Below are 12,777 nucleotides of genomic sequence, written 5' to 3'. Positions count from 1 at the left end.
TTTCAGGGCCGGGGAAGGCACCGATTAAGCAATGTGTCCTGGGAATGCTTGGGTCTCGTCTGTTGGGTATGGCCGCATTGGGTTGGTTTAAAGAGGCCTTCGAAATTAAGTGAGTTCTTGAACCTTTTCTACGATCAATGATGGAAAAAGAACCAGCCTGTCACATGCAGTGCGAGCTCTCAGCTGAGTGTGAGTGTGGGCTTTCGGCACATGTCTAAATCGGCTCCGATAGAGCTCAGGTGCTTAGGGTGCTCCAGGGCCCCGGCCCCGGCCCACAGGCTGTAGTAAGATGTGTGGGTGACACAGTGACAGCGGTGAAGGGAAATCTGTGGACACCGACACCCTTCACAGCCACGTCAGCACGGGTGCATGTCGAATGTACTTGCTAATGTTTTCTTAATGTAAAAATGTAAGGTAGCAAAGAATGCTCAAATTGCGCCCACTGAGGGGTACAAGGGCTGGAAGAACACGTGACAGGCACACTCGAATGCCCACGGGAAACGCAATGTGGTTCTGCTTGACCTGACATTGGGTGCCTCACGGTGTGAAGAAACCAACCCCGGGAAAGGGGTGGCCAACACGGCCTCGGGGCTGGTCTAGCATTTCCCATCCCCACAGTACTTTCCTTTAAGAAAAACGCTTGGTAAAATATAAACTTAGGGCATTCCTTGAACACTTAAATTTCAATGACTTCCCAACAAGAAAGCCCTGAAAAGCCAGAGGTGAACCTGCCTTTCTTGTCTAGAGGTGTCGACCTACAGTCACCTCCGTAACTATCTCAGCCTCCGATCTTCATAACATGAACTGAAACTTGGAAAATAACGAATGAAAAAGCACTCAGCAAACAGAAATGGCAATTTAAAATGGAGCAATGAAATCTGTTTCTCCATTTTTTCCCCCTGAAAAATCAAATGTGTAAAAAGCTCCTCCTCCCTAGCAACTTTAAATGATTTATTAGGGAAACAAGGTGGCTAATATGGTATAGTTTCTTATTCCTAGCCTCAAAAACCAATCAAACAGGTATTCTGACAAAATAGACCAACCATAAACTCGATGTTTTCTTTAGAGCAAGTTGGATTGAATAGGGAAAAACTCTAGCAACATGAATAGATTTACAGGATTATGACCCAAAGAGACAAAATGCCAGAAAAAAATAAAGCTTAGGATCTAATAAGATTACTCAGAATGTTCGATCTCTTTTTTCCTAGAGAAGTTTTGTTTTGAAGGGCATGGGTTACTGAAGCCAAACACTTACTAGCGAGGAGCCAGTTTAAACTTGAGTGATCGCAAACGCTTAATTGCATTTTGGCTATGTGAAGAAGTGTTTTCTTTTCACTTAGGTGGGGCTGGTGTGCACGGGGAAATCAGTGTGTGTGAAAACGTCACTGAGTGGTGGGACTGAGTGGTGGAAGCTGGCGTGACAGCGTCTTTTCCGCTTGACAGTACAACGTTAAGAAAAACGTGTGGACCTGACACGAGCTGGCTGGGTCTGTTCGGCTGCTAGAACAACTATGCCCTTTTGTATCTGCATGTAATTTCCCACACCTGTACCAACTGTCAAAGAATACCGCGGTTTACCAAACACGCGTGACATGCTAAAGACGGTACCGGACAGATGTTCTGATGGAGGGCATGCCACGCGCTATTCTGCATACCTGTGTACTCAGGTGGGCAAAGGCAGGTGTAGTTATTAATCCCGTCCACACATGTAGAGTTGTTTTCACAATCATTGTCTTCACAGTCATCAACATTGACTTCACAATTTTCTCCTTCGAACCCATCAGCGCAAATACACCTGGGCACCAGGAGAGGGAAGGGAAAAACCATGCGTGTGCTGCATTTTAAACCAACATTGAGAAAAGCAATGCACATACTCACCAATTAGAGAGCATTTAACTACAAGAAATTGATCGTTATGATGCTTTGTAACGACAAGTTGTAAGAATCAATTTAAACGGGTCCCCACCAAGCCAGAAACCATTCAGAAAAGACCTGGGCTGGCAGCGAGATGGCGAAGGCTTGGCAGCCACAGTCAATACGCTCAGCTCAGCTGCCGTCTAAACACACACCGCCACGCCGCGGGCCCCGCTCTCCACTCACGCCACGATGCGGTAACTCGCTTCTTTCCCCGTAAGTGGAGAGAAGCTGCTTCTGATTTTTAAAATCACAGCACCTACTGCCCTGAGCATAACGGGCTGGATGCCTTGGGAAAAAACGAGATCTGAAAATAAAATCTTGCCTCCTGTGCAATTATCAGAAGGTTCTCTTTGAGTTTCGATAAATCCAGTTTCCCCCCAGCATCACACATCGGCCATCTAATCTTAAGTAATTATCTGAATAATCTTTGAGTAACACCCAGAAGAAAACATTGTCATGACAGCACGCAGAAGTGAGGCATATTTCTTCTAGAAAGAGCCGTTGCTAACAAGCTGTCATAGTGGATCAGCATTCTGAAGTGTAATTATTCCTGTCATCTGATAAAGAATTCCCTCTCATAATTCATGAAGTGCCTCTGACGTTACTGTAGCGTGTGATTAAGTACCTCCAGGTTAAACATGCTCACAGCACGCCTGTCCCCTTGTACTGTGGCTAGCGAGTAAGTCACTAGCTTTTGGTCGCAGAGAGACCTCCTCTCAGCTCCTCACACTGTCTGCTAAAGCAGCAAGCGGAGCGACACAGCACGCGCCCTGCAGGGGACTGGTTAGCGATCAGCGAGCACGCGGAGCCCAGGCTCGTCCTGCTCCCGTCCGGCTCGATTACTCGAAACCTGCCTACATGACTTTCTATCCCGCTGGATGTCGCGGTGTCCCGGGGGGACACTACATCCCCATTCATCTTGAATATTATAATAGCACGGAGGCTCAAAACCAATCCACGTCGTCTTCAGTCTCCTGCCTACGTGACTTTCTATCCCGCTGGATGTCGTGGTGTCCCGGGGGGACACTGTACATCCCCATTCATCTTGAATATTATAATAGCACTGAGGCTCAAAACCAATCCACGTCGTCTTCAGTCTGCCACGCTTTGTATTATTCACTTATTTATTCATTTAAAGAGAGATTTTTGCTACAGGTACGTGTGCTTGCCGGAGAGACAAAGAGATAGAAAGCGAGAAATCACCCTCCGGGGGGATGGCCACATTGCAGTCCCTTCTCCTCCATTCTCCTCTCGGGTTTTGGGCATGCACGTACATACGCCTGGCATGAGGTTTAAGCTGCCAGGTCTGAGACTCGAACTACAGTCAACTATGTGGAAGTCCAGTGACATAACCATGACACCATCTGCTTGTCCCCTGGCATTCTTTTCAAAAGACAACACTTTGATTTAAAAATAAAAACACGCATCTCCACAGTGATTCTGTCCCAGTAGTTCCAACACCGCCGGTCACAGACTGATGACCTACCAGAACCCGTCTTTCTCTCCCTCCTTCAAGTGGCAGGTTCCTCCGTGTTTGCACGGGTTGCTGATGCACGCGTGGATGGGGACATCGCAGTCCTGCCCCTGGAGGAGGGACAGGCAGTACAGTTCCGTGTCAGTCTGGACACACAGCGGGGCAGACCGAGGCAAGACGGCATGCCGAGGAAGCTGCGTCTCCCCACCGCGACTCCCACGGTCGCCGCCTACCTTGAACCCGTAGGGACAGGTGCATCGGTAAAAGTCGACCGGGTCATTGTTGCAGGTGCCATCGTTCTTGCAGGGATTCGATAAACAGGGATTGCATTTGGCTAGAATATTGACATCCACAGGGCCTAAAAATTAATTTTAAAACGTCAAAGTGGGTACATTTTATTCTGTTTTACATAAAATTATCTATATGTCTTAATAGTAAATTGTGTACAATTTACTTTTGTCTCTTTTCCAGGAGAACACCAGAAACCGGCATTATCATATAATGTTTGAGGATGCGACACGGGCCTTGGCACCGTGAGCCCTCTGAAGGCAGCGTGGGACCCTGGCGTGGCTGCTTAGAGTCAGGGTCTAACTTCAGTGATGGCACAGGTACAGGTGAACCCCTTCCAGGACAAAACCATGTCACACGTATGGTTTATACATATGGAAATAAACCCAAAATGTATCTCCATTTTTCCAGGAGGACAGATTTTCCCTCATCGTCTCCCAATACAGCGTTTGTTTGTTAGCACAATGTGTGATGGGCGAGGTTTCTGTGTCTTCCTCTTCGAGAAGAAAACACCATTGAAATCTCTACTATAATATCTCATTTAAAAAACCTCCTAACCCGTGACAGGTTAGATCGAATGCCGATCTGGCTGCTGTCTTTCTTCTGGTCAGTTGTCCTTGTTCCCTATGTGGCTAACGTTCCGGAAATTATAGACCCCCAATGCAGGCTTTTAAACCCTATGTGAGAGCTCCGTGGAGTGCCCCTTGGCAACGAGGTCTGACCAGGACAACGGCAGCGCTACCTTCATATACAAAATACAGATCTTTATCCTACAAACGGTAGCTCCATTTCTGCCATCATAGGGCCCTCGGTAGTTCTTGGTCCTCTTTGGAGCGTGCAGTGAAGTTCCAATGGCACGTACCGTCATACACGATCTGACCAAGTCATCCAGGGCAGCTGGAGAGCTTGAAACCCCACCCCCAACCGCCCTGCTCTAAACTTTTTTTTTTTAAAGTTTATTTATGTCATGAGTGAGACAGGGAGACACAGAGACAGAGAGACAGCATCCCAACAGGGTCTTGATGCCACGATCCACCCCTGGCCTCAGCCAGCTCTGGATCACGGGCTTGCATGTTTCTGGCTTACTCCTGGAGCTCTGTGGATGCGGACCTGGGACCTCCCCGTGTCGCCTGTCACTGCTCCTCCTTATAAGGTACAGCCAACCAAAAAGGTGCGACTTCTATCCAGCTAAACTAACTTAAATCACGCTATTCTACACAGTAGAGCTCATGATGGCTATGGTCTGATGGAAACACGTGTACACAAGCACATGTGATTAACATGTGACCACAGGTACTCTCCATATGCCATTGTATCTCCCACTCTGGGAAATAATGCATTGGCATTTGGTAAGGGACTATATAACCCAACCATTTTCTCCTTCCTAAAGCTAACTGGCTCCAAGATGCATTAAAATACTGCCGACAAAGATGAGGGCTACAGAAGAGAAAAGAAAGCTTGCTTCAAGGATACAGAGATTCACAAATGCCACTGTGAAGACCGGCCTAGGCTCACTGGATTGAGTCAAGGTCTGGTCTTGACTTCAGAGCATTATCTACCATGTAGATGGAGGTGTGTTTAGCTTAATAATTCAATGGAAAATGAGAAAAAAAGTTGGGTTAACAGTCTGTCTCTGTCAGTTGCTTTAATCTTTAATGGGAGAACTGTCGGACCTCGGCTCCATTAAAGCTTGTAGGCAGAATTGCCTGCTTGACTGGAAGCACACTTAAGCACCTGACACCAATATTGCCACCCACTGAGAATTGTGCTGCACTTTGATTTATTGCCTACGCTCCAGACAGAAATGTTTAACTCTATCCCAGAGTCTGCCTTCGTTCTGGCAAACATGAGTGAGGGAAGATGCTCTAACACTGCCCCTGTCTAAAGTCAGTTCAGGAGAGAGGTAGGCTGTTTGATGTCAGCCCTAACTAACTGAGATGAGATTTTACATTTTGAAACCATTGGTCTAAGCTCCACAGTTTTAAACATCAGTCCCAAACATACACTTGCTAATAGCCCTCCATCACTAACTCATTCATTTGTCAAATATATAGGGGGGTCTGCTTTGTGCCAGGTACTAGTCTCAGTTTGGGGGGTCAAAGGCAACGGTCAAAGGCAACGGAAACACCTGAGTTCCTGGAACAACGTCGACGTCAGCCCCAGAGAGATACCTGAATCCACTAGACGAAGAACGCAAGAACTGAGCGTGCATGCTCGGACTATGTGTCTCCTGTCTCTGCACGCTGCCAAGGAGCATGGAAATAAAAATCTAAGATCGTAAGAAAGGTCACGGCTAGATACTCGAAAACACGGATTGAAATCAACTGAGAACTTAAGGACAGAGCCCCATCATAGATCTACATCAAATCATGGATGAAAGTGAAAGAGGTGTCAGAGGGACGAAGAAGCAGGCGAAAGCAGTGGCCCCATCTAAGATGAAAAGGGAGGGAACGGAAATAACTAACAGGAGTCACTGAAGTTGCAGTAGGCAAGATCTTGGTGTCCTTATAACTTCAGCAGAGAGGTGTTGAGATGGTCCTCAGATAATGGGGGTTAAAATACTGTAAATTTCAGGGCCAGCAGGATGCAAGGTGGTTAGCGCACTGGATTCCAACATGGATGACCAAGGTTTGAGTCCCGGACCTGGCAGCTTGAAAAACACACCAGAAGGAGAAGGGAGGAGAAGGGATTGGAGCATGGCCATCCCTCTCGGGGGTGATTTCTGACTTTCTCTCTCTCTGTGCCCTTCTCTCTTCGGCAAGCACACACTCATGGGAAAATGAAACACAATAAAACACAAACAAATAAACAACCTGTAAGTTCCCATGATCTAAATGGTTCAAAAAATATACACGCTAAATACTACATGACTGCTGGGCTTTAGCACATTTGCATGTGACCTTCAGATAGTCAATGAGCTGGAGTCAAAGTTAAATGAAAAATAGGTTATATAATTATTGTGAATATTAAAGATAACATGGATGCAAAATATTTAAGGACAGAACATTAATTGCTGGTTCTCTTCACCTTTTAAAATAACTGTGCTAAATTTTTCCTGGTGTTTTAAGGCTTTAAAAGTCTATGGAAAATCCGCTTTGCTTTTTAAGAGGGCACTTGAACAAATAACCATGCATACACCTGAATGTTTTCTTTGGCCAGTGAAGAAGTCTAATACCAAAAAGCCAAGGTTATTCCAAAGCTAGAGCTATGTGCTAGTGATAATGAAATGTGCAAATGCAGAATGAATTTGACCAAGTTTTAAATAATGCTCCAAAACTGATCGCACTAGTGAAATTTTCATTATTCCTAGTTTAGACTGAATTATTTACTTACCATCTTACTTACTAAAACGACTAAGGACAATATTAACACAATTTTGCGATAGAGAGCAATTGGCCTCATTCAAGCTTGTCAAAAACTTTCTTTTAGAGAAGGAAGAAACTGTCCCGCTCAGACAGTACTATTGCAATGTTATCGCTGAGTGATGTGGATTTTTTCCAGGAATTCCAGAAGCTACAGAATTCTTTTTTACTTTTTTTAAAGACTCATTCACTAAATTTTATTTATTTATTTTTTATTATTATTAAAATTGCTACAGGGAATAAGCACTCACCAGAGAGAGAAAAGGTGAGAGAGCAAAGCACCAGGTCCGAGACTCGAAGGAAGGCCAGCCTGTCCGGTGCCTTAAGCACTATGCCACCTGCTGGCCCCAGGACTGTTAATGTATATAACGTTAAGGGAAGAGATCCATCATGAGATGGTGAGAAGTTAGATTTTAGAAGGTCCAGATTTCTTGACCTTTTAGCTAGCTTTTATGAATGAATGATGAAACACTGTCAGCACCTTCTCCTCGACCCTCTGTGCTACCAAACCCTGCATGCCTGGGCCTCGGCCCTGTTCGTACCCTGTTCCAGGTGAGCTTGGCTCAGCACAGGAATCTTCTGATGACCTCATGGACCTGAAGGGCCAGTGACAATTCCACAGGTGTTTTATTTGGATATGTAAGGGGACTTCAAAAGTTTGTAGGAAAAAATAGAATGGATGCCCGAGTTAATTTTGTTGTAAAATTTTTTTGAAACCCATGTATGCCTTTTCCATCATACATGCTTTCCATGAACTTTCTGGAGATCCTGTTTATCTCTAAGCTTCCATACTGTTCTAGAATGGTCTATTAGCAGAATGTAAGCTTCAGGAGAATTCTGGGTACACTGGTACACTGGACTCACATGCCCAGTGCATGTCCACTGAATTGGGTAATATCCGTCGAATGAATGAAAAACAATGCACCGTTCAATTCCATTAGATTATTCTCTCTTTAGTACATTCACGTGTTTAGTGAATCCCTGTGCAAAATAAATAAATAAAAAGACTGGTTCAGGTGTCCGTCTAGGGAAACCATCCTGAACCAGGAATGCGAATGTTGAAACTGAGCAAAGCTTCACGTTTCACGTCGACTTTCCAATGGGAGCTTGGAGAGGCAGAACCCTTGGTTTATGGCTAGCTGCTTGAGCGCCCTAACTTCAGAGAGATTTAGCAGACCAGGATATTTGAGTTACAAAGGCACGTCCTCCCCATCTGTTTCCCACTCGACCACGCTCTGGTCAGGGTAGGAATTAAATATGTGCTTTACTTGAGGGACCAGCAGTTAGCGTAATGGCTATGTCACTGCACTTCCATGTAGTCACCCGCAGTTTGAGTCCTGGACCCAGTGGCTTAAAACTCAAGCCAGGTGTGTGTGCGTGCATGCCCAAGATCCTGAGAGGAGAAGGGATTGCAGCGTGGCCATCCCCCCTCGGGGGTGATTTCTCACTTTCTGTCTCTGTGTCTCTCTCTGTCTTTCTGGCAAGCGCACCTGCCCTATAGCAAAAATCTCTCTCAAAAAAAATTTACTTGATAGGGCTGGCGAGTGGCATGGTGGTAAAGGGCACTGGACTCCCACATGGCCAACCACGGTTCGAGTCCCAGACCTGGTGGCTTGCTTTCTCACTTTCTCTCTCACTCTGTACCTCTCTGGTCAAATTAAAAAGATATATAAATAAATTTTTTAAAAAGTTAAATAAAATAATTCTTTAAAAAAATTCCTTGAAATAATAGAACAACCTTTTCTAGCAAAAAATAAAAAAATACTCCCGTTATCCTCAGACATAACTGTAACCAGGCCCCTACACATGTAAGATTTGCCTTCCTGCTAGAATTTGAAATTCCACTGACACATCGTCATACTGGGAGTTTGTATTTACAAGACTTTCATGAATAAGATAAGAACACATTGGTGTATCTTTTGGGAAAGTGAAATTAAAATGTGAAAACCTCAAATTATAAAATATTTAAAGATACATCATTTTATTGCTCATAAGCTCATAAAGCACATATGCTCCACGCCACAGAATTCGCCAGTTTTCTTCAGTGAATTATTTTAATTAATAAAAGAACACACTGGGACCAGCAGATGGTATAATGGTTAACACTGCTGGACTCCCACATGGTCGGCTACAGGTCAAGTTCCAGACCTAGCAGCTTGGAACTCATACCAGGCATGTGTGTCCAAAATCGCAAAGGAGAATGGAGGAAAAGGAACTACAGCATGGCCATCCACCCCGGGAGGTTAGTTCTCACTCTCTGTCTCTCCCCGAGCACATGTACCTTATAGCAAAAAATCTCCCATGAATAAATAAAAGAACATACTTCACCTTTCACCACTTTGTTTCGTATAAATGAGTATTTCCAGGAAAGCAGGGGAGGGTGATTCAAAAACTTTCATTTTCTAGGCATGTTTCAGTAGTAGGGAGCAATCTTATTCCTATGGATAATGTATCTTGAAAATAATTTTATTGAAAATTATAAAGTAAACTTTTGCAACAACCTCTGGAGTAAGAGAGCCAAGTCTCACCCTGTTCAGCAGCTGAGTCACCCAGAGCGAATTGCTTAATCTCCCTAAATTACAATCGATCCATTTCTCAAATGGAGACCTGGTAGGACTCATGATAGGAATGATTTCAATTTTACGAGTTAAGAAAAATGGGGTAAGTCTTTGATTCTGCTAAATGCAATTATACGATATATATTCATTGCATCTCAAGTGTTTCCTTGCTTGCAACTGGTCTTCACCCGGGCTGTTCGCTACCTTGAAATGCACGCCATCTGTTGATTTGATAACTTAGTAAATATTAAGCCAAACTGCTAATGTTCAGCTGAGAGATTCAGAGCTGTTGATCATTTGTCAAAATTTCAGCTCAGCTGGTTCAAGGCAGTCCAGAACTTCCCTGCAGTGTGGCCCTCTCCTGCAGCTCTGTCCACCTGCAGCACTCTCCTCACCCTGGTCTGTCACCCAGACAGCTTACTCGAACACACGCACACCTCTGAAGTGTTAGACACTCCTCTGAAAAGATCTCTTCCTCTGAGCCCTTACAGCAATGATACTACCCAACATGGTGGCTACCTGTGCAGATTTAAGTGAAATAAGATAAAATAGAAAATGCACTTCTTCGCTAACATTAGCTACATCATAGGTGCTCAGAAACCCCTTGTGACGCTTGGCTACCTGTTGGACAGCTCAGATCTAGAATTTTCATCACTGCAGAGAGTCATCTTGGGTATTGCTGATGAGGACAAATTTTCCCTTAAGCATATTTCCATTAGTATATCAAGTCCATGAGATATTACATCGGTACATTTCTTTGTTCGTTTAAGAGATTTTTTTTTGCAATAGGGCCCATGTGCAAGCCATAGAGACAGAGAGACAGAAAGTGAGAAATCACCCCCTGGCGGAGGCCACGCTGCAATCTCTTCTCCTCCAATCTCCTCTCAGGATCTTGAGCACATATACATACGTGCCTGGTTTGAGTTTTAAGCCACTGGGTCTGGGACTCAAACCGCGGCCAACTACATGGGAGTCCAGCGACATAACCATTACGCCATCTGCTGGTCCCCACATTACATTGCTTTAAAGGTCAAGTGAGTTAGCTCAATCTCAAGTTACAGCTGAAACTGTGACATGACACAAGTGGAGTTTAAGTGTGCAGAGATCCCCAAATTTGTGTTCTAAGTTGTTTTATCAAGAACTATGATCTACCCAGAGGGTTGTAAATGTTCAGAAAATGGAGATAGGCACCAGCATCCTTCAAAGTGGGTAACGGACACCCCCAGGCTCATGGGGACACCCCCAAGTAATCTTCCCGATAACACGCCTAAGGACAAGCCTGCACGCCTGCTCTCCTTCTCTACTTTGACAGCCGTTCCTCCTCCACTTTACAAAAGAACGATGTACCTCTTTGCCCACTGGAAACTTCTCATGGGGCACTGACTCCCCCAAAACATCTATGGCAACAAAAGAAAAACTTAACATACCAATTACTTGCAAACCTCCTCTAATCAAAGCACATGAGTTCAGAGAGGAACTGCAATGATATTTTACTTTCAATTTTTAATACATTAAAATTCTGATACACAATTAGACTATTTAAATCAAGGATGTATGAGTATTATTGGCATGGATTCAAAGAAAAATGCAAAAACTTAGACTTGTGGTTGTGGGAAATTTTAAAAATTACAATTACACAGTTTTTGCAGAAAAAAAAGGATCCAATTCTTGAGGTATTAGACAGGAATTTAAGGAAAAAACTGAAGCTAAGGAAAATAAAAACAACGAAATACATTCAGGAGGATCTTGCATTGTTTTTTGTAATTATTAAAAATTTGAGTAAGGGTCAATTTTATTTCTTCTTGCAGAAATAAAATGTTGTTTATTGCGGACGTGTTCCTATTCTGATGCTCTGTATTGTTGCAATAAGAAGAAACTGTGAGGAAGACACTCTTCGGAATTCGCACACACCCCGGAGGGAAAGGGAGAGGATGCGGACAGCGAGAACGAGACAGTGACACAGATGGCAGCACGCGGGGCAAGCCAGAAGGGTTGGCCTGAACACTCGGAGGGCCTGTCTCCTTACCTGGTCTCAGGAAGCCACAGGGCCCTGGCAGCTCTAGGGCCAGGCACGTGTATAGACAGGGCAAAAGCAAAACATTTTACTTGTTAGAGGCTGTGACACGAATTGGCAGACATTCTGAACTCCGGAGCGCTCGATGCACTCGTAAAGAACGCGCAATCATTTCCAACGAGCTGTTTCCGAAATCCCTCCAGAAGCCCCGTTGTGTACGTGGCTGCCTCGGACGCCGCTCTGTGGCGTCCGGGGATGAGTGTGGACAATCAGGGTCTACCGCCCTTTTCCAACTGCACCTCTGAAGTCGAGCAGCAGTCCCCCCCCCATTTTAATCAAAATAGTCATTTTACAAAAAGAAAACCAAGTTTGAAATCCTCACCTTGGCATGTAAATTTCTTGGAGGGGGTTGTGAGTAAGAGTTTGTCAGCCATCTCCCCAGGACCGGCGCAGCGAGCGATCCCAGGCTCCTTGTACTCCGACTTCACCCAGTCGGACAACCACTGCATGTGGCAGTCACAGTAAAGAGGGTTGGCTCCAATCGCGCTGGAAAACACCACAAAAGCACACACACACACACACACACACACACACACACACAAGGACGGGGGCACTGTTATTTCCTAAGGGCACAGAAGTCGGAGCGACGCTCAGTAGAAAACCCCCACAGACTTAGAGCAGATCCCAACTTAGGGGAAAATGATGACACTGGGGATTCTCATTCCTTGACTGCAGCTGCGATTTAGCGAGCTGTCGCTCGAGTTAACACGGAGCAGGGATCCACGCGGTCTCCTTCTACTTGGAAAGACAGATTTAGGTGGGGTGTAAGCCGACCTAACACTCCCTTCACCCCCCAGTATTTCCTGAGAACTCAGCCCCTACTGCCAGGTTCTAAGGACCAGCTATGGATGACACGTCGAGGTGAACTCCAAAGAATCTCTCCTGCCCAGGAGATTCGCATGTACTCAGAGACACACATGAGATTGTTACTGGAAATGCTGCCATCTAGGCTACCAAGATGACTGTGAACAAGATGACGTTTCCTGGAAGGGCTTGTGGTTCGGGAAACCTCGGCTGGGTGGATAGTCAAGGGGAGTGCGTGGAGAGGCTTGGGAAGGCCAGGGAGTGCGAAGAAAGGAAAAAGGAAGCGCGTAAAGTGCTGAG

General features: G+C 45.1%; 1 protein-coding gene across 1 annotated transcript in view; it reads right to left on the bottom strand.

Moving 5' to 3' along the window:
* Positions 1–12,777, bottom strand: part of SLIT2 (slit guidance ligand 2) — a gene marked incomplete at its 5' end in the record, with an annotated part of 289,592 nt that overhangs the window by 32,481 nt on the left and 244,334 nt on the right. Inside the window, 4 exon segments of the mRNA XM_006160628.3 lie at positions 1,656–1,795; positions 3,404–3,501; positions 3,625–3,749; positions 11,996–12,159. Of these exon segments, the coding sequence (XP_006160690.2) occupies positions 1,656–1,795; positions 3,404–3,501; positions 3,625–3,749; positions 11,996–12,159 (527 nt within the window).

The sequence above is a fragment of the Tupaia chinensis genome, unplaced genomic scaffold (assembly GCF_000334495.1).
Source record: "Tupaia chinensis unplaced genomic scaffold, TupChi_1.0 Scaffold000695_1, whole genome shotgun sequence".
Lineage (NCBI taxonomy): Eukaryota > Metazoa > Chordata > Mammalia > Scandentia > Tupaiidae > Tupaia > Tupaia belangeri.
This window is presented reverse-complemented; position numbering and strand designations above follow the sequence as displayed.